At 41.9% G+C, this 21,351-nt stretch overlaps 1 protein-coding gene across 1 annotated transcript; it reads left to right on the top strand.

Moving 5' to 3' along the window:
- Window positions 1-36: 36 nt before the first annotated feature.
- LOC311088864 (uncharacterized protein) lies at window positions 37-5,942 on the top strand. The gene is made up of 2 exons (XM_084123238.1): window positions 37-2,370; window positions 5,683-5,942. Exons 1-2 carry the CDS (start codon window positions 1,255-1,257, stop codon window positions 5,683-5,685), a joined length of 1,119 nt encoding a protein of 372 aa, XP_083979364.1. The 5' UTR covers window positions 37-1,254; the 3' UTR covers window positions 5,686-5,942.
- Window positions 5,943-21,351: the final 15,409 nt, after the last annotated feature.

Raw genomic sequence — 21,351 nt, forward strand, 5'->3', positions numbered from 1 at the left:
TCCCATTGAACTACTTTAGTTTTAAAAACATGCTGACATCACGAAAATAACGAAATAAATTTTAAAAAGTCAATAAATTAAATTACGTGACCATATCACGAACTGCCGTGAGGTTGGAATGTCTATCTGACGGACCCCCGCGTCGAAAAACAACGCAAATGGTACACCACTTTGTTTACATGAATGTCTATCTGACGGACCCCCGCGTCGAAAAACAACGCAAATGGTACACCACTTTGTTTACATGAATGTCTATCTGACGGACCCCCGCGTCGAAAAACGACGTCAAGGGTACACCTCTTTCATTGAAACTTGACGCCAGGGGTCCTTGACCATGCGTCAGACATTTGACACGTAGGGAGTGAGACTGTGTTGTCTGTTCCTAAATGCATACATGTATGGACTAGACTAGAATGACTCACCAGTGTTATCAACATAGAGCACACCTGTCACACTTCCATATTTGGTTGATGCTGTACAGATGTACACACCATTCGAATCAGAGGATGATTTTGGGATGAAAAGTTTATTGCCTTCAGAATGTGGAGTACTTCCATTCACTCTGTTAATGAAGACACATGAGAGAAACTGACATTATAAGAAAGTCTAAGGCCTGCCCAATCGGTCCAGCGACAGTTTCCCCAGATGAAGGTTTACGGCATATCACAGTCTTTTCAGCATATCACGACCTTGAATTTAGGTTAGAATGCCAATTGGTCATTGGTCATTTGTATAATAGTTTGGAGACCCATTTGATTATTCTATTTAACTCTCTACTCTTATTATCCTCGTTCATTCGGGTGCCTCGCCATTCATATTATGCAGGCCCACTGTGGCGAGGGGGGCGTGGTTTTGCGAAGTCTGTAGCAGGAGAGAAAGGAGGGGGCCGATCGGTGAGTAAGTAGGTCAAGTGCAAAATGATGAACACCTGTGTCTGATTGCAGTGATTGGCGTGGAGAGACTGGATATAAGCCAGCATTCGGGAGGAGATGGGAGAGAGAGTTGGACTGGAACACTCACACGTTTGCTGCTGTCCTGAGAGAGTGATTGTCTGTTTGTTATATGTTTACTGAGTGCTGTGCCGAGCACGGTGAACGCGCTACGTGCGCACCTTTTGTTTTGTTTATTTATTTTGAGTAATAAAATAGAGTGTTTCAGTCAAGCCGACCCCTGTCTTCTTCCTTCCGTGCAAATATATATTGAACCTTTCTACACTGGTGCCGAATCCCGGGAAGGAAGAAGATCGCCGCCGCCATGCAGACCCCGCCAGGTACGCCATTTGCGGACATTATTCAATCGCTCGCGGGTCTTCACCAGGAGCAACACCAACATCTGCTGGCCATAAAGGAGGAGCAGGACAAAAGGTTCGAGGCGCTCCTCCGAGGCCAGCATGAAGACCGCGAGCTGTTCCGGAGCTGGATAGACCGGGAGGTTAGGGCCGTCCCCCCATCATACAAAGACTCGTCCTCGCCGATACCTCTCAACAAAATGGGCCCGGAGGATGATCCGGAGGCTTTTCTGGAGCTGTTTGAGAGGTCGGCTGAGGACCGGGGATGGCCCTCTACGGACTGGCCAATGCGGCTGATACCCCTGCTGTCCGGAGAGGCGCAGGTAGCCGCACACCAACTGCCAGTCCAGAATCTCCTGGTCTATCAGGATTTAAAGCGGGCCATTCTCCAGCGGGTTGGCCGGACTCCGGAACAACATCGCCAGAGGTTCAGGACGTTGGACCTCGAGGAGTCTGGCCGACCCTTCATCATGGCCCAACAGCTCCGGGACTCGTGCCGCAAGTGGCTGATGGCCGACGGAAGCGACGTCGAGGAAATCATCGATCGTGTGGTGCTGGAGCAATTCGTGGCGCGGTTGCCAACGAGGACCGCGCAGTGGGTCCAGTGCCACCGCCCGACGTCGCTGAACCAGGCCATCCAGCTGGCGGAGGATCAAATGGTGGCGTGCCCGGGGGTCGGCGAACCCCTACCATCTGCTTCTCTCTCTCTCTCTCTCTCTTCCCCCCCCCCTAAGCCCTCTCCCCTTCCCAGGTACCGGGGGAATCTGCCGCCGAGGCCGGCTCCAAGGTGGAGGACGGGGGGTGCTGCGGAGCCAGTATCTGCCCCCAGGCCTCTTCCCCGGGGAGGGGGCCCATCAAGGGGGGGATTCTCTCCCCAAGCTGCTTCTCCTCTCTCTCCACGCCAATCCCTTGACCCGCTTCCTGCCACTGGAGCGGCGGGGAGGCCCGGGCCGGCTTGTTGGCGCTGCGGGGACCCGAGTCATTTTATCGATCGGTGTCCGGTGATGGAGGTGGGGACACTGATCCGGGTCCCCGACGCGCCGCAAGCTGCCCCTGATCAAGCTGGCCTGTACCAAATACCTGTGAGTATAAAGGGGGGTACTTTTCAGGCTCTGGTGGATTCAGGCTGTAACCAAACCTCTGTCCACCAAAGCCTGATTCAACCTAAAGCATTGGATAATGGCCGCATGGTTAAGGTACGGTGTGTGCACGGGGAAGTGGTGAATTATCCGTTAATGCCTGTGGATATTCAATTTAGGGGACAAAGGCATAGTGTGGAGGTGGCGATTAACCCGCACCTCCGGCATCCGCTGATTTTGGGGACAGATTGGCCAGCGTTTAATGAATTATTGGGTCATTTATGTGCGGATGCTTCTTGGGTAAAAAAAGATAAGAGGAAGGTGGCGATTGCTCAGTTAGGAGAAGCTGATCCGGAACCTCTGGGTACTGGTTCAGGGGAACAGAGCGCACTGGAGAGAACCATCCTCACAGAGCGCGATGATTTTCCCCTGGAACAGTCCCAGGATGACACGCTGAAACATGCCTTTGATCAGGTTCGCTCAATCGACGGCCAGCTTCTCCACACAGACCAACCGCTCACCTATCCGTATTTTACAATCATAAAAGATAAGTTGTATCGGGTAACCCAAGATGCCCAGTCAAAGCAGGATACAACTCAGTTGTTGGTACCTAAAAGCCGTCGGGAAATGCTTTTCCAGACGGCTCATTCTAATCCAATGGCAGGGCATTTAGGACAAACAGCGACACTTAACCGTCTCATGGCCCGATTCTTTTGGCCGGGCATTCACGAGAATGTACGCAAATGGTGTGCGTCTTGTCGTGAATGTCAGTTGGTGAATCCACCGGCCAACCCAAAAGCACCATTGTGCCCTATTCCGTTGATGCAGGTCCCCTTCGAACGAATTGGTATGGACCTCATCAGGCCATTAGAACGGTCAGCACGGGGACATCGCTTTGCTTTAGTCCTAGTGGACTACGCAACGCGATATCCTGAAGCAGTTCCGCTTCGCAATATTTCCGCAAATAGTGTGGCGAGCGCTCTGTTTCAACTAATCTCCCGGGTGGGAATCCCGAAAGAGATTCTCACCGATCAAGGCACGGCGTTTATGTCACGAACGATACGCGAACTTTACGGATTATTGGGCATTAAATCGATCCGGACCAGTGTCTATCACCCACAAACAGACGGGCTGGTCGAACGATTTAACCGCACTTTGAAATCCATGATCCGAAAGTTCGTACAGGAAGACGCCAAAAATTGGGATCGGTGGTTAGAACCCCTCTTGTTCGCTGTACGGGAGGTCCCGCAAGCCTCCACGGGGTTTTCCCCCTTCGAGCTTCTCTATGGGCGTCAGCCCCGCGGGGTGTTAGATGTCCTTAGGGAAACTTGGGAGGACGGACCTTCAGCTAGTAAAAATGAAATTCAGTATGTCCTGGACCTGAGAACAAAACTCCACACTTTGGGGCGGCTGTCACGGGAGAATTTGTTACAGGCTCAGGACAGGCAAAGTCGGCTGTACAACAGGGGGGCTAGACTGCGTCAATTCACACCGGGAGAAAAAGTGCTTGTATTGCTTCCTACCTCTAGCTCAAAATTACTCGCAAAGTGGCAAGGACCTTTTGAGGTTACACGGCGAATTGGAGATCTCAACTATGAGGTAATACGAACAGATAGGGGCGGGGCACATCAAATTTACCACCTCAACCTGCTTAAAAAATGGTCTGAGGTGGAATCAGTGATGCTGGCGATGGTGGTGAGCGGAGAGGAGGATCTCGGTCCAGAGGCGAATGTAAAAACGAAATCTCTCGCCCTGGCCGCTGGGGGAGACCACCTCTCACCATCCCAGCTCACTGATGTGCATAATTTACAAGCAGATTTTGCTGATGTGTTCTCGCCCCTGCCTGGTCGGACGGACCTCATTCAGCACCACGTTGAGACAGAGCCGGGCGTGGTGGTTCGCAGCCGGCCGTATCGACTGCCAGAGCACAAAAAGAAAGTTGTGCAAAGCGAATTAGAGTCGATGCTAGAGTTGGGAGTAATAGAAGAATCTAACAGTGACTGGGCGAGCCCGATAGTTTTGGTTCCTAAAACGGACGGCTCGATCCGGTTCTGTGTAGATTACAGGAGGGTGAATGCTGTGTCGAAGTTCGATGCTTATCCAATGCCAAGGGTTGACGAATTGCTTGATCGGCTGGGTACTGCTCGATTTTATTCGACATTGGACTTAACCAAGGGATATTGGCAGATCCCCTTATCTCCATTATCCAAAGAAAAAACAGCTTTCACCACGCCGTTTGGGTTACACCAATTTGTCACTCTTCCTTTCGGGTTGTTCGGGGCTCCGGCAACGTTTCAGCGTCTGATGGACAGGATTCTCCGACCGCACGCTGCATATGCCGCTGCCTACTTGGATGATATCATCATCTATAGTGGTGACTGGCAGCGTCATATGCAGCAGGTGCGGGCTGTCCTGAAGACGCTGAGACGAGCTGGGCTCACGGCCAACCCGAAGAAGTGTGCAATTGGGCGGGTGGAAGTAAGATATCTGGGCTTCCACTTGGGTCATGGACAAGTGCGTCCCCAAATTGACAAGACAGCAGCAGTTGCGACTTGTCCGAGACCCAAGACCAAAAAGGAGGTTAGACAGTTCCTGGGGCTGGCGGGTTATTACAGAAGGTTTGTGCCTAATTATTCGGACCTCGCCAGCCCGCTGACTGATCTAACTAAAAAGGAGGTACCAGATACGGTCCAATGGACGGAGCAGTGTCAGCGGGCTTTTACCCAGATAAAGGCTGCTTTGTGTGGCGGACCGCTCTTACATGCCCCTGACTTTTCTCTCCCTTTCATCCTACAGACCGACGCGTCGGACAGGGGGATGGGCGCGGTCCTGTCCCAGGAGGTGGAGGGTGAGGAGCGGCCGGTGCTGTACATCAGTCGGAAGCTCTCTAAGAGGGAGACGGTGTACAGCACCATAGAGAAGGAGTGTTTGGCCATCAGATGGGCCGTTCTCACCCTCCGCTACTACCTCTTGGGACGGGAGTTCACCCTCTGTTCGGACCACGCTCCCCTGCAGTGGCTCCACCGCATGAAGGATACCAACGCGCGGATCACTCGTTGGTATCTCGCTTTACAGCCTTTTAAGTTCAAGGTGATCCACAGGCCGGGTGTACAGATGGTTGTGGCTGACTTCCTCTCCAGGAGGAGGGGGGGGGAGGCTGCAGGCCGGATGGCTCCCCGGCCTGAGTCGGGCGGTGGGGGTATGTGGCGAGGGGGGCGTGGTTTTGCGAAGTCTGTAGCAGGAGAGAAAGGAGGGGGCCGATCGGTGAGTAAGTAGGTCAAGTGCAAAATGATGAACACCTGTGTCTGATTGCAGTGATTGGCGTGGAGAGACTGGATATAAGCCAGCATTCGGGAGGAGATGGGAGAGAGAGTTGGACTGGAACACTCACACGTTTGCTGCTGTCCTGAGAGAGTGATTGTCTGTTTGTTATATGTTTACTGAGTGCTGTGCCGAGCACGGTGAACGCGCTACGTGCGCACCTTTTGTTTTGTTTATTTATTTTGAGTAATAAAATAGAGTGTTTCAGTCAAGCCGACCCCTGTCTTCTTCCTTCCGTGCAAATATATATTGAACCTTTCTACACCCACGATCACAAATTCGCCAGTCTGATTGATAACCAGAGGTTATGGCTAAAGCAGTTCAACAATGTCGCAACACGTACCCATGTAGCCATACAGTCGCCTATAGAACAACTTAGTTAAAGCCCAAAACAATAACCAGAGGTTATGGCTAGTACATTAAGATAATGCCGCTCCAATGCTTGCTATCACCTCAATAGTATTCTTATCTAGCCCCCTATAGTAATGCGCCTGCAGGTCAAGCAGTTAGTCAGGAATCTAGAATCCCACCGGATGTGCCTCAAGCTCCATCTAGACTGGGATCTAGTATGTACTGTACTTAAGCCTGGACGCAGATTTGCGGAAACAATGGATACAACGTAATCTACTAAAGTTAATAATTTCAAAGTCAGAATAAATCCAAATATAACAATTTATTTATAGTCAGGTTAATGTATCATGCCAATTACATAATCAGTTCAAAGATAATAAATACAAAACTTCAAATGCTCTGGAATAAAGAGAAAAGACGCAAACCTGACATTAGAAAAATACATAATGCTGAATGTCTGAAGACGTCCAGCATTACGGGCTGATTTGAACTACAAAATCACCCTGAGCCTCTTGTGGCATTTCTTTAAGTACTCAGACCGAGGACAGAAACTTCTTTCCCATGTGCTAACGATGGGAATTTGCATGAATCACTGTCTCCACCGGAGTTTACACCTTTTGATGGCAGGATGCTAGCCTGGCAAGCCAGACCTACATCAAGATGTTAGGTCTGGAAACTCACCATAGACGCGGTTTAATCCGAGGGGCGGGATAAACGGCTGCCTTTCAAATTCCCTCTGCACGCAATAGGACAGCGCTTCAACCAACCAGAGCGTTTTCCCAACAGCGGAGCTTAGTTGATAGATTCAACTTTTGCCATATCTGGCCGGCAAAACGACGAACACATCTTCCTTTTTTTAAGAATGACTTAAGTGCCGTTCTTTGCTCTTTTCTCAAAGAAAAACTTAACTCCAAGTCCTCCAGAGTCGCGGCCAAAGCCGATTCGAAAGACCGTTGTTCTCCAGCAGCCGTCATTCTTTGTTTTCAAGTGGCAGCCGTCGCAACTCTGTCGTCATATGTTAAGCCCGCCCCCGCCTACTCTATACACGACGTGATTGGCCTGACCCAATTTAGGTTTTTGCAGCTAGAAGGTCTATTGAGAGTGCCTAGACCCACCTGGCTGCGAAATACATTTTGCTGCCGCTAGGGTGCGTCTAGATTTCTAGGCTAGCAGGATGCCATTTGCATGGAAGACCCAACCTCCTCTGAAAGCAAGATATCTCTGAACTCTTAAAAACTGTATTACCTCATGTTTGACTTATTTGGGGATGAGACCTTTGTACCAGTCGCACTGAGACATTTCAAATGATACCAGACATGTATAGTGTTGTATGATAATTGTTCACATTAAACCATATAGATTTTGGGGTGAATTCAGGTGATCTCAGCTTGAGAGAGAGACGAGATGGGGGAGTGTGATTTCGTCTTGGATGGGGATGCTAGTTTCTCAAGAAAGAGTTTAAATGCTAATTTCCAGAAATGTCCTTTGTCTTCTCAGGGAGTGGTTGTTCCTCAACCAGACTGTCTGGCATTTTCTAATGTCTCAAGACTTGATAATGTAAAATGGTAAAAGGCAATAATCTGGAAACTTGAAAGAGGAAAGAGGAAGGGAGGAGATGGATGGATGACAGGATTTTCTTTGAATAAGAAATTAATATATGAAATCCATTATATATATAAGCTGTGACATAGTTAATCTGGTTAATTTCTTTTTTTTGGCTATAGTAGAAGTTCTGAATGGCCGGTAACTAAAAAATGTAGTAGCCAAATTGGCCAGTGAGTGAAAAAGTTCATTTCAAACCCTGATTACCATAGTAAACATGGTAAATAGGACCGCTTGAAGAAATCAGACAAGTCATATAAAGCTCCTCCGTTCGTATTTTTGGTGGAAAATTTGTAGAAATGATCATTCTTTCTAAATGTGATGTGAATAATATGTCCTGTGACTACAAAGAAACAGAATCAGACACAACTTAAGTAAGTGCGTCCTCCTTCTTTTGTGAAATAACTGTAATTATCACTTTATTTCTGTGTGACTAATGTGCAGTCTTGACACAAATTAGTTCTTTATGATCAATGTATCACTTATTATTGTAAACCTGTGGTAAAACTTCGATGCTTGGGTTTTAAATTTTACAAAAATACCTAGTAAACAACAAAAGTAAACAACAAAGGCAAACGTTTCGGTCACATGCAACCTTTGCCATTGAGAAAGGTCGCATGTGACCGAAACGTTTGCCTTTTTTCTCAGTAAAAGCACTTGATTTTATCTCGCTTTTTGACATTCTTCCTCTTTTGTGGAGTGTGCGGACTCTTTTGAAGTGCCTCTCTTATTGTTTTTTTTTTGTCTGCGCACCTCATATGGCCTAATTTTAAGGCATGGTGGATTCCTAGCTACTCTTCAATAAATTAATGCATAAATAAATAAATACATACATTAAAAAATAAATAAATGTGGTAAAAATACAATTATACATAAATAAGGAAATAAAAGTATAAATACTTTTTTACATTTCTTTGTATATTTATTTATGTATTTATTTATTTATTATTACGTCAGCTTTGGCATTCCATACCAGTGAGCATGAATGACATGCGTTTTTGGTCATGTAGTGTGGATGGAGATCTTTTCTGAAATGCAGTGGAAACACCAGTATGAACGAGGATTGTTTTCATTTTAAAAACGCAGTGTTAAAACAAAAATACACTAGTGTGGACAGAGCCTGAATGTGTCTGAAAAGTGTAGAAATCAAAGAACTGAGGACTTCATTACCTGATCCAGATGTAGTTAGTCGGTGTTGGGTTACAATCCACTAAACAGTGATATACTTCAGCCTGTGTTGGATCATCAGGGATTATCTTCACCACTTCAAAAATATGAAAATAATAATAATATTGGCTTACCATAAACATTGTTCATGTGGTGTTGAAATGTATGCTTAGTTACAGGAGGGCAGCCCAGGCCCGGGGTGGGTAATCGGGAGAATCGGGAGAATTCCCGGTGGGCCGCTTCACTTTTGGGCCGGTCGAGGAAAATTTTTTTTTTTTCACATTTGTCACGTTAGTTAGGCTACATTAGGCTACACGCGTTCCACATTCTGACACCGCAGCGCGCAGCCTCTGCATGGGTTGTACCATGAGGGAGTTCTCCCCTCCCCTCCTATAGAGTTGGTTGGCCGTCTTTTCCAAAACGTTTTCTCAGGTAGGCTACCGCATATGGGCTACCGCAGCACCGCCTACCGATAGCTGGGCCCTACCGTAACGGTACGCGTCAGGGAGGATGGATGGGAGGAAGAGGCCAGGAGGGGCTGAAAAAGCCAGGTTGAAAAAAAGAAAGGCATTGGAGGAGGATGCTGCCAAATGTGCCAAGCTTATAGATTCATTTTCAAGAGGACAAACATAAGTGGCAACAGGTAAAGAGAGATAGGCCTAGTAATGATTAGCATTAGCAACGCTGCAACGTAATTATTCGGCTAATACCGTTGTAGCGTTGTCAACCTATTCACAAGCAAAATATAAAATTTAATCACCCAATACATGGCGATTCATAGACTTTGCAAATATTATGCAATTTAATATTGATAACAAAACTCAAGCTTGATCTGTGTGCAGTAAAATGACCTCTTAATTATTTTTTGTAGCTTTCTGAGCAGCAGATAAGCCAGTCCCCCGAAAATTTGTTTTGAAAAACGTTTATTTTGTACAAAATGGCACATAGTCACACTTGTGGTGTTCCCGGTCAAAAATGACCAGCCTACAAAAAATAGCTTATAAATCTCTCATTATAATATATTATCACCCAATTTTGGATTTGTAAAAATGTTGGCTAGTAGAAGCCGAATTTGCCGGTTGATAACAGACCCACTACGGAGAGTGTGGTTAGAGACTTTCACCAGAGATGATCAGATATTCGGGAATAACCCATTTATTGTCACCACAACTCAGTACACTGGATCATTCTGATTTGCATGTGTGTGTGGTTTTTTTAGAGGCACGCACACAACTTTAGCAAGGATTAATCGTTACAGTACAGCTTGCCTTCGTCCGCTTTCTCGAATCAGTCAGACTCCGTTCAGTGGGCGGGAGCACTGACCTGCACGTCTTTTCCGCGGCGCTGATTGGCCCGCTGGACGGATGCTATGACGGATGCGTCATTTTGGCATATAGCAAAGGAAACTAAGAAACTTAAATATAAGCCTAATAGTGGCCTTTTTAACAGGATTCAATCTTTTTGTCAACTTGTTTTCTTTCAATTAGGACTGGTTTTATATTTCTATTTGTACCTGATTAATCATAGGCCTCATTTATCTGAGAGTAGGAATCACGTTTTTTGATTAAAAAAGCATTATTTTTGAATATTTTTGAATACAAATAAAACTGTAAACATTAGTTCATATTTGTGGAAGAGGGGGATACATTTAAAATGCTTTCTTTCTTTCTTTCTTTCTTTCTTTCTTTCTTTCTTTCTTTCTTTCTGCTTTTGTTAATTTATCAACCTATCCTTGTGGAATAGTGGAATATTTTTTGTTAACTTCTCAGCTTAAGTGAATTATTATTTAACCTTTAAATTATTTGTTGAACCATGATATTAATAAAAACTACACAATAGTAAGAGCTGAGCTGTTGCTTCATTTATCCAATTTGGAAAAAGTGCTAATTTGGAATTCCACCATGGTATTTCTCTTTATTTATCTATTTTTAACGCAAACCTTTTTAATGTTAATGTCAAAGTAACGTTGTAATGATCAGAAACGTGTGTGCTTGCCTTCCCGTTACTTTCCCCACAGGTGGAACTACATTTTAAAAGATAAAGGACAATAAATGAATTGTGAACCATGTGTCATCAAAATTAGCCAATAATTAATATGGCCCAGATATTGTGCATACCTAACTACAAACACTGCCATTTCACTTTTACAAGTTTTGCTCTACACACACCATGTTTGTGAGAGGAAATATATTCATGAAACATACTCATGAATTAAATTCAGTAGTTCATCCGAAACTGAAAATCTTTCTTTTCTTTTTTTTTTCTTTTTTTTTTTGCGGACTGAACTTTCATACGGAGCCCCTAACGGGACCTTTGCAAAAATAAAAATATCCGTACTTCCAAACTTCAAAAAAGGACACAAAAACACCATTAAAATATAATAGCAGTGATTTCAAATATGACTCATTTGCGATATTACAAATGTGAAACCATATGGTAGATTTACATGAGGAACTTTATAGTAATTGTGGGGAAAAGAGAATACATAGATAGATAGATAGATAGATAGATAGATAGATAGATAGATAGATAGATAGATAGATAGATAGATAGATAGATAGATAGATAGATCTTTACACCTGCACAAATAATAGAAAAAGAGTGAGTGAACGTATAGGCTACATATCTGCTGGCATATCTAACATAAACAAAAGTATAAATATTTCACTTGCCTGCTATGCTGGAGCATTTGAGATAAGTCAAAAACAGTCCATAGAGTGATAGATAAAAAGCGATTCTTCTCCCGTGCATGTTGTCTGCAGCTGTTAAAAATCCTTCCTCTCAGTGCTCAGTGAACCAACTGTCTCCGATTACCTCACATCTGAAAACAAACCAAATCAAGGCAGTTCCCTAAGTTTACATCGATGGTTTGAATCAAAGATTAGATAAAGGCTGATGGGAGAACAGAGGGGAGAGAGAGAGAGCATGAGGATGACCAGCAACTCGCTCACTAAAGAATGATATGTGATGGGTTTGTGTGTCGTTGTTCTGGGCGTGTGAAGCTCTGCAGAGCTTGTGGGCTCGTTTTGGGCTCGGTGCTATTAGCATATTAGTGAGTTTGGTTAGTTTCTACCGCGATCACAGTAACTTGGTCACGAGCCACTTCCTCTATTTATATTAATAAACTCCTGTAAAAGGTCTACCTTTATAGACTCATGAGGAGTCGGGTAGGAGTATAATGATAATGTATTTGTCTTTGATTACATTATCTCAGGGTCTACGCTGATCTTGTCCGTACCCCCTAGCCTACGGTTCAGAAAACAATCAACCTTCCGATCAATACACCAGAACTGGCTCTCCGCCCAGAGGACAGTAATGCCTGCTCACGCACTCTCACAACCCACCGACTAGTTAGCAAGCTTGACTGACTTTGTAAAGTCTGTCGGAATATCAAATACAAATCTATCTTTTTCAGACAGTTATTTCATGATACCCCAAAATGATTCTTACTCTCCAGCAATAAACAGACTGGGACAATACTATTCAGAGTTTTGAGGGCAGTCCTCATTCTCAATTTATTATTTCTTGCAGAGGCAAAAGCTAAATACACCACTGTATGCCAGCTAAGCTGGAAGTTTCATGGGCCAAATACACAATTACTATGGTAACACTTTACAATACGGGTGCACAAATATGCATTAATTCATGCTTATCTAATGCACAGACAATCATGTGTTAATGTATGACTCATGAAGAACTAAACCATTAATTAATGATTACTGCATCAGCAACTAATAACGATTATAAATGATTAATAGATTAAGTAATGAATTGTTATTAATTAAATGTGTCATAATGTATTAATTCCTTAATAACATATTTTATTAACTAATAGTGTAAATTAATGCGTTAACTACCACAATTGGTCAAAGCAATGTACTTCAGCTTCGAATTGTCTGCTTTAATTAATCATTAGCTAATGATTTGCAAATGTACCTGACACGTTTCCGTTCATGTTTGGACTGTGTTGTCTTTGTCTTCAGTTCACCTGTCTCACCTGTGCCTTGTTAATCACCTCGTTTAGTTATCTCGTTTGTTTTGCCCCAGCTGTGTCTAATTTTCCTAAACTCTGTTTCCTTGTGTATTTAAGCCCTGTGTGTTCCTTCAGTCTTTGTCGGTCGTTGTATTGTCAAGGTCAGTGTTGAGTGTTCGTGTAATCTGAGTTTGGAAATAAACCAGATGTATTGAAATCCTGTCTCCTTCAACCTGCAAAACCCTGACAGTACCATTATGTTATGACTTTACTTGTTGAAGCACATGACTATTAACTAATTAAATAATATGCCATTTTGGTTTTGACATCCACACTAAGTCATGGATTTCAATTTCCAACCATGTACAACCAAGATTTCACTGAGTCCGATGAACCTTGTTGTTCACGCACAGGACTATGTCAGGTTCAGCTTGAGGTCGAGCCGAGGTACACTGAGAACATGCGGCCGAGCGCTGCTGTTTCATAACACTGTGTCTAGACTGGATGCTATCAGTGATGCTACACTGGATGCGGCGCAACGCTACATGACAAAACCCATACAGAAAAAAAAAAATATTGAAATATATTTTAAAGTGTCAAAAATATATGTGGCATATATTCCAAATACATTGAAATATATTTGCATTGTTGTTCACTTATATTTATCATTTTGAAATATATTCTGAAATATAACAAAAATATATGATGTTAAGTGTTAAATATATTTATAACATGTAATGTAAAATATATGACAAAATATATGGTCATAAAATGTTTAGCTTGCTAAAGAAGGGTCGAAAATGTATTTTGATCATAGTAATTCCTCTACCTTTTCCCCTATACACAACAGTAGGCTACCATATTTCACTATTGTATTATGACACACAGCTATAATAAATACTGTACTTACATTTAAATGACTGCTATGTAAAATGACAGATTGTTGCTTTCCTAGGACTATTAGTTCGGTTCTTACAATTGATTGGTTGAGTCCTTACATGCGCTTCGTGACTCATGAGGCACACTAGCACACACACGCAAGGTCTCTCGTTCCCTCTCTATACACGTTCTTCCCCCGGTAGACGTAGAATCCACAGCTAGATCAATGAGAAGTCCTATGATTACAACGACCATCATTTGAAGTGTCACACAGTTCTGAAATTATCGTACATTATAGGATATTTACCATTATTGATAATTAATCAATTAATCATAATTATCGTACATCTGGCAACACTGAGCCACGCCGCCTTGTTATCTTGTTTAGCTTGTCTGTCTGTGTATTTAAGCCCTGTGTTTAGTTCAGTCTTTGTCAGTTCTTGTATATTGTTGCATGGTGGTTGTTCTGTTCCCGAGTCTCAGTCCTGAAGGACAAATGGACTTGCAATGGTCTGTCATGTCCAGTGTAGACAGCTAGTCTCGTCCAGTTTAAACACAGTGTTACAGCGTCAGGAGTTCAGATTCTGGTGTGCTGATATTTGTGTGTAGTCCAACTCACCCATCCTTCAAACACATTCACCGACATTACATTCACTGCATGTGCAAACTGTCAATACCCATAAATGGCATATTAACAATTAGTTAATGGTCATGTGCCTCAACAAGTAAAGTCATAACATAATGGTATATTTGCAAATCATTAGTTAATGATTAATTAAAGCAGACAACTGGAAGTTGAAGTACATGGCTTTGACCAATTGTGGTAATTAACGCATTAATTTACACTTTTAGTTAATAAAATAAGTTATTAAGGAATTAATACATTATGACACATTTAATTAATAACAATTTTATATATTACTTAATATATTAACCATATAGAATCTTTATTAGTTGCTGATGCAGTAATCATTAATTAAAGGAACACTCCACCGTTTTTTGGAATAGGGCTTATTCACATTCTTTCATACATTTAGATAGGTGGGTAAATGCATTTTTGTCCCAGTGCATGCATTGTTTTAGTTTGACAGGGTCGGCGCTAGCTTAGCTTAGCACAATGAATGGAATCCTTTGTTGCCAGCTAGCATGGCCTGAGTAAAAGTGATAAAAAAAAACAAAAAAAACACGTAATTACTTCTTGTGGCCTGCGTATTCACAACGAGTACAAATAGCGATGCAGATTAACACTAGGCGATTTCCTAGGCAGATATTGACTTGGGACTATATTAGGGGGAAGCACAGGCGAAGCACTGCTGCTTAGGCGAAGCACTGCTACTTGGGCGCAGAGATCACGCAACACATGAAATCCCACGACTTCCGTCAACATACCGGTGTGCATTGCAACGAGTCAAAACACAGAAGAAGAAGAACAACACGCGTGACCTGCGCCGAGTGTCTTCGCTTTTGGATTGTTTATTTTGAGAAGTTACAGCTACAGTTACAGCAAACATGGTAAATTACCTGCGTAGCAAAAGGTTGTGAGAACAAGCAAAGGACATACACAAATGTAATGTTTCACAGAATTCCATCGAATGTGGAACTGAGAAATAAATGGCTAAGTTAGCTACTCTGGATATCTGTACTTCAACGCCTCTCTACAAAATTAAACAGTATCGTGTTTGCGTAGAGCATTTTGCACCGGAGGACTAAGTTACTTTGAAAAAATGGAATATGGGCCCAGAAAGACGGTACTACGTCTGAAACATACGGCCGTCCCATCCCATCTATTTTCAAAGCACAGGCAGAACAAAGTGCACATGTAAGTTTTCTTTTATTACTCTTCCTTATGTTAATCTGTGTCTTATTCGGTTGTAAGATAGATGCTGAGAAGCTGTATATAGACTACGGTTCAAATAACGTTAGCCTCCTCTAGTATAACCTCATGTTGAATTCAACCTGTTTAGCATGAACAACCAAACTAAAATAAAAACCGCTGTTATCGTTACCTGTAAAATAAAATGACTGAGGGCTAAATTAACTAATTCTCTCACTGAGTTAGCCTGGTTCTTTTGACTCAGGAGTTTTAGTACAACTACTATGAGGAGAAGGCTACAAGCAGTTTACTATACATGTGTCATGTTTAAAATAATCACTTACTCTGTGGACAGCTGTCCATTTGGTCTATTCGGCGTGGGGCGTTTTTTCCAGTTCACTTTATCACACCGGAAAAAAAAAATCGAGTAGCTACTGCCGGATGGATCAGCGCCGTGAAATCCTCGGTAGCTGTGACACAACTGCGGGCACGCTCATCTTGATCTGACGCGTTGAGCCTGGTCATCGATGGCAGTAACTTGTCGCACTCGCCACAGCACAGACACTATTTCAATCGGCACAGATTGCCATATTCCCCCACATTCACACCACCAGTTCGTGTTGGCTCTCATCCTCACGTCCTCGGGCTGTTGAGCGATCGCAACCTCCGCCTGTCGTTCTATTTCCACTCATTTTCTGTAAACTCTTGTATATAGGTATGGTTCTGGCTCACACAAAATCAGCCATGTTCATCGCCATTCATGTACTGTTGGGAAAATAGCCAGGCAGCTACTATTCACACCGGTATGTTGACGGAAGTCGTGGGATTTCATGTGTTGCGTGATATCTCTGCCCCCAAGTAGCAGTGCTTCGCCTAAGCAGCAGTGCTTCGCCTGTGCTTCCCCCTAATATAGTCCCAAATCAATATCTGCCTAGGAAATCGCCTAGTGTTAATCTGCATCGCTATTTGTACTCGTTGTGAATACGCAGGCCACAAGAAGTAATTACGTGGGTTTTTTTTATTTTTTTTATCACTATTACTCAGGCCATGCTAGCTGGCAACAAAGGATTCCATTCATTGTGCTAAGCTAAGCTAGCGCCGACCCTGTCAAACTAAAACAATGCATGCACTGAGACAAAAATGCATTTACCCACCTATCTAAATGTATGAAAGAATGTGAATAAGCCCTATTTCAAAAAACGGTGGAGTGTTCCTTTAATGGTTTAGTTCTTCATGAGTCATACATTAACACATGATGATCTGTGCATTAGTTAAGCATGAATTAATGCATATTAGTGCACCCGTATTGTAAAGTGTTACCGAGTTTCCCCCCCTATTTTTACAGAATTGAATACAGTTATTTGATAGTGTGTGTATGCAGTGTTAGACACTGAGTTCTATCTATTGTTTAAGTGCACTTCACTGTTGGAGTGTCACTGTTATACTTGCATCATAAATATTGTGCATATTTTAAATATTTAAATGACTTCAGGAAAGATGTCAATAAAACAACAATAAATCTAATAATTGCACTTAGTGTTAGGTACGTGCCACCTAATATGGCCTAATAGTCCTAGGAAAGCAACTATCTGTCATTTTACATCGCAGTCATTTAAATGTAAGTACAGTATTTATTGTCATAATACAGTAGTTAAATCAGTCCCTGGGCAGAAAGTACACACAATTTAATTCTCCCTCTGTCTGATGGATACAAAGATTTCGTCAACAGAAATGGCCTTCTTATGTTCTACAGGCTGTAGTGGATGACAAATGCTGGTAAGACATATAAACTACTTAAATAGTAAGAATATTTAATCATCATCTTATGTCATTGCCAATGCATATATATTTATTATTCAATATCATGTTCTTACCAGTCATTATGATTACAAGTCATGTAAGGTTCAACGTTTATTTCATAGTCTAACCCTGTGATGTTGGCCTCTAGTTTTAGGAGCATCAGCTGAAAAATGCCTGGAAGTGCACATGACGCAAACGTTCTGCGCATGTCTGACCTCTTTCAAAGGGCTCACCTGCTGCCAAAGGTACAGTTGGCTAATACATTTTAGTAAATAATGTTTCAATTAACTCTTGTGTGTCAGTAGGGTCATTTATCATTTTGCCTGTATTGCTAACTACACACATTGGCAGATGTGTCTATTTTTGATGGATTTTTAATATTTTACCTTTCTATTTTAATATTTATTTTCTTTCAGAAATGTATTTGTGCACTATACTGGTACACAAAATGCTTACACTTGGGACCTTAAGGACACAAAATAAATAAATCACACAACCCATATGTCAATGTAATATATCACACTGAAACCCATATGTCAATGTAATATATCAGAGATAACATACTATATTGCAAATTACAAATACAACGGCAGTGTATACAATTAGGAATTGACCCTTTTCTGGTCCTCTCTTTCAGTCTGTCTGGCTCATGAAAGGCTATATCCCTCACCAAATTTGACCCCAGCACAGCAGTCATTCAACGTGTACCTTAGCTCTGTCCGGGTAGGCGTTGAAATGGCTTTTGGTATCCTCAAGTCAAGATGGAGGGTCAAGATGGACTTAAGAGGAGTAACTTCCACTTCACGTTTGCACCAACTATGATCGCTACCTGCTGTGCCTTGCACAATTTTTGCCAAAAAGAAACAGATTTCTGCAACAGCAACTGGGTGGAGGAACTTTGTGACTCCACAGTAAATTACCCTCAGCCAAGTCTGCAAATGCACAGGCAGGAAACTGCTACTGGCAACACAGAAAGGGCGGCTCTAACCTGAGATGTGGCTAATCACTTTCCCCTTCATACAGGGCACATACTTTATCATCTAAATGAAATCACAGTAAAAAAAAAAGGACACAGCGATCCCATAGACTTCAACGGAGAAAAGTGAAGCAAATTAGAAGCACTCACCTCCTGATGGCTGAGCGTACTGTGCAGACTCAAACTGCTTGACGATGTAGATGTGACGGGAGCAACTTGTCTGACTTCTAGTAGCTGTGCCAAGCGAAATCTAAATCATTCCCTTCCGAAACTTGCAGAGAGGAGAGCGTGAGTAGGAGCTGTCCATGAGCTGTCCATGAGATAGGAGCAGGAGCAACTTTATGATTCTCTATGGGCTTCTCCCTTGACTTTATCGGACTTTATGCCTCCACGTCCCCCCGATTGACTGCGAGCTTCTCCTCCTGTCCATACGGTAATTTCTCTACTGTGCGACAGAGAGTCGCGTGGTTATGACGCAATTGTTAGCCTATTTTTACAAAAACTGCTTCTACGGGCCATAATGTAAGATATAAGGTAATGGAGCCTTTTATACATTGTCGTGTTTCTTTAGAAATAAACAATGGACAAATGGAGTCTTTAAACATCTCAGATGTAAAGTTATTCGCTGTCAAAGTGACACTAAAATGAATGGGAGTCAATGGATTGCTAACAGCAGGTGATGGCTTGATAGCCAATGGCGGCCCTCGGGGATGGTACGCTTTCTGACATTATAATTATTAATGGAAGGAAACGTTGGTGTCACGTTTATCATGGACTTTCTGTTTGTTTTCTTCATCTTATCACTGTTTTCATTAGTTTAGTTCATCATCATTAGTTCAGTTCTGTCACCTGTGTTTAGTTAATTAGTCATTGTTCATCATCACCGTCACCAGTACGGTGTACATTTTAGGACATCCTCAGACCTCAGACATATGAAGACAAGGCATCATGCCTCAGACTAAAAGGCTTCAGTCATTGGACAAAACGGCATCGCGCCTCAGACTGAAAAGCTTCAGGTCTCAGGAAAAACAATGTCAGGTGTCAGGTCTCGTACAATTAGGCATCAGACGAAACAGCCTCAGACAAAAAGGCATCAGACATAAAGGCATCAGACAAAAAGGCATTAGACTAAAAGGCATCGGACGAAAAGGCATCAGACAAAAAGGCATCAGACAAAAAGGCATCAGACTAAAAGGCATCAGACGAAACAGACTCAGACTAAAAGGCATCAGACGAAACAGACTCAGACTAAAAGGCATCAGACAAAACGGACTCAGACTAAAAGGCATCAGACATAAAGGCATCGGACGAAACGGACTCAGACCAAAAGGCATCAGACATAAAGGCATCGGACGAAACGGACTCAGACCAAAAGGCATCAGACATAAAGGCATCGGACGAAACAGACTCAGACCAAAAGGCATCAGACGATACGGACTCAGATGGAGTTTGGAGATTCACATTGCTCCGCCCCATATGACGTCACATGTACGCGGTTCATAGCTCGAAAGAACGCTTTAACTCCATGATAGTTTGCCAACATACAAACTAGCTAGTTGAAATAAGGCATCTAAGTTTTTAAATGTGCAAATAAAACTTGCAAAATGCATGTTCTCTTCTGTAAACAACTTACTTAGTGTAACATTTCAATAAAGCAGTGATTTTAAGCAGTGATTTTAACACTGTTTTAACATTTAATTAAAGCATATAATATATACATAGCATATATATATATAGATATATACAGGCCAACATTTTTTAAACATACAATTTTTTTTTCCTTTTAACAAAAAAAGTTTTTAACCCTATACGGGATACATGCTAGGACAGAGAGAATGTTTTTGAAAGAAGTTTCTTCTGCTCATCAAGCCTGCATTTATTTTATCAAAAATACAGAAACAAAATGTAATATTGTGATATATTATTACAATTTAAAATAATTGGTTTTCAATTTATTATACTTTAAATTATCATTTATTTCTGTGATGCAAAGCTGAATTTTCAGGATCATTACTCCAGTCTATCACATGATCCTTTAGAAATCATTCTAATATGATGATTCATTATCAAAGTTGGAAACAGTTCTGCTGCTTAATATTTTTTCATAACCTGTGATACTTTTTTAGGATACTTTGATGAATAAAACGTAAAAAAAAGAAATAAAAAAAAGAATAAAAAAAAAAGAAGCAAATATTTTAAAAATATAAATCTTTTGTAACAACAATATACACTGGTCAGTAATTTGGGGTCAGTCATTTTTTTTCTTTCTTTTTTTGAAATAAATCAAATTTTTTTATTTAGCAAGGATGTGTTAAATTGAAGTAAAGAAGCAGGGGCGGATCACCCCAGTTGGCAGCAACGAGCACCCCTAATTCCTGCACCCCTCTCGCCACACCATAAATATTTTTCTAGATCCGCCCGTTCATAAGATTTATATTATTAGAATTTTTTTTTTTTTGAATAAATGCAGTTCTTTTTAACCTTTTATTCATCAAATATATTAGGCAGCAGAACTGTTTCCAACACTCATAATAAATCAGAATATTAGAATGATTTCTAAAGGATCATGTGATAGACTGGATGTCACATGTGACACTGAAGACTGGAGTAATAATGCTGAAAATTCAGCTTTGCATCACAGAAATAAATGATAATTTAAAGTATAATAAATTTAAAACCAATTATTTTAAATTGTAATAATATATCACAATATTACATTTTGATCAAATAAATGCAGGCTTGATGAGCATTAAAAAAACATTAAAAATAGTAATGTTTCCAAACTTTTGGCCTGTACTGTATATACAGTGAGGAAAATAAGTATTTGAACACCCTGCTATTTTGCAAGTTCTCCCACTTGGAAATCATGGAGTGGTCTAAAATTGTCATCGTAGGTGCATGTCCACTGTGAGAGACATAATCTAAAAAAAAAAATCCAGAAATCACAATGTATGATTTTTTAACTATTTATTTGTATGATACAGCTGCAAATAAGTATTTGAACACCTGTCTATCAGCTAGAATTCTGACCCTCAAAGACCTGTCAGTCTGCCTTTAAAATGTCCACCTCCACTCCATTTATTATCCTAAATTAGATGCACC

The sequence above is a fragment of the Abramis brama genome, assembly GCF_963993115.1.
Source record: "Abramis brama genome assembly, chromosome: 8".
Lineage (NCBI taxonomy): Eukaryota > Metazoa > Chordata > Actinopteri > Cypriniformes > Leuciscidae > Abramis > Abramis brama.

Excerpts from the sequence above, each read along its gene's own strand:
- LOC311088864 (XM_084123238.1), top strand. The coding sequence starts at position 1,255 with ATGCAGACCCCGCCAGGTACGCCATTTGCGGACATTATTCAATCGCTC.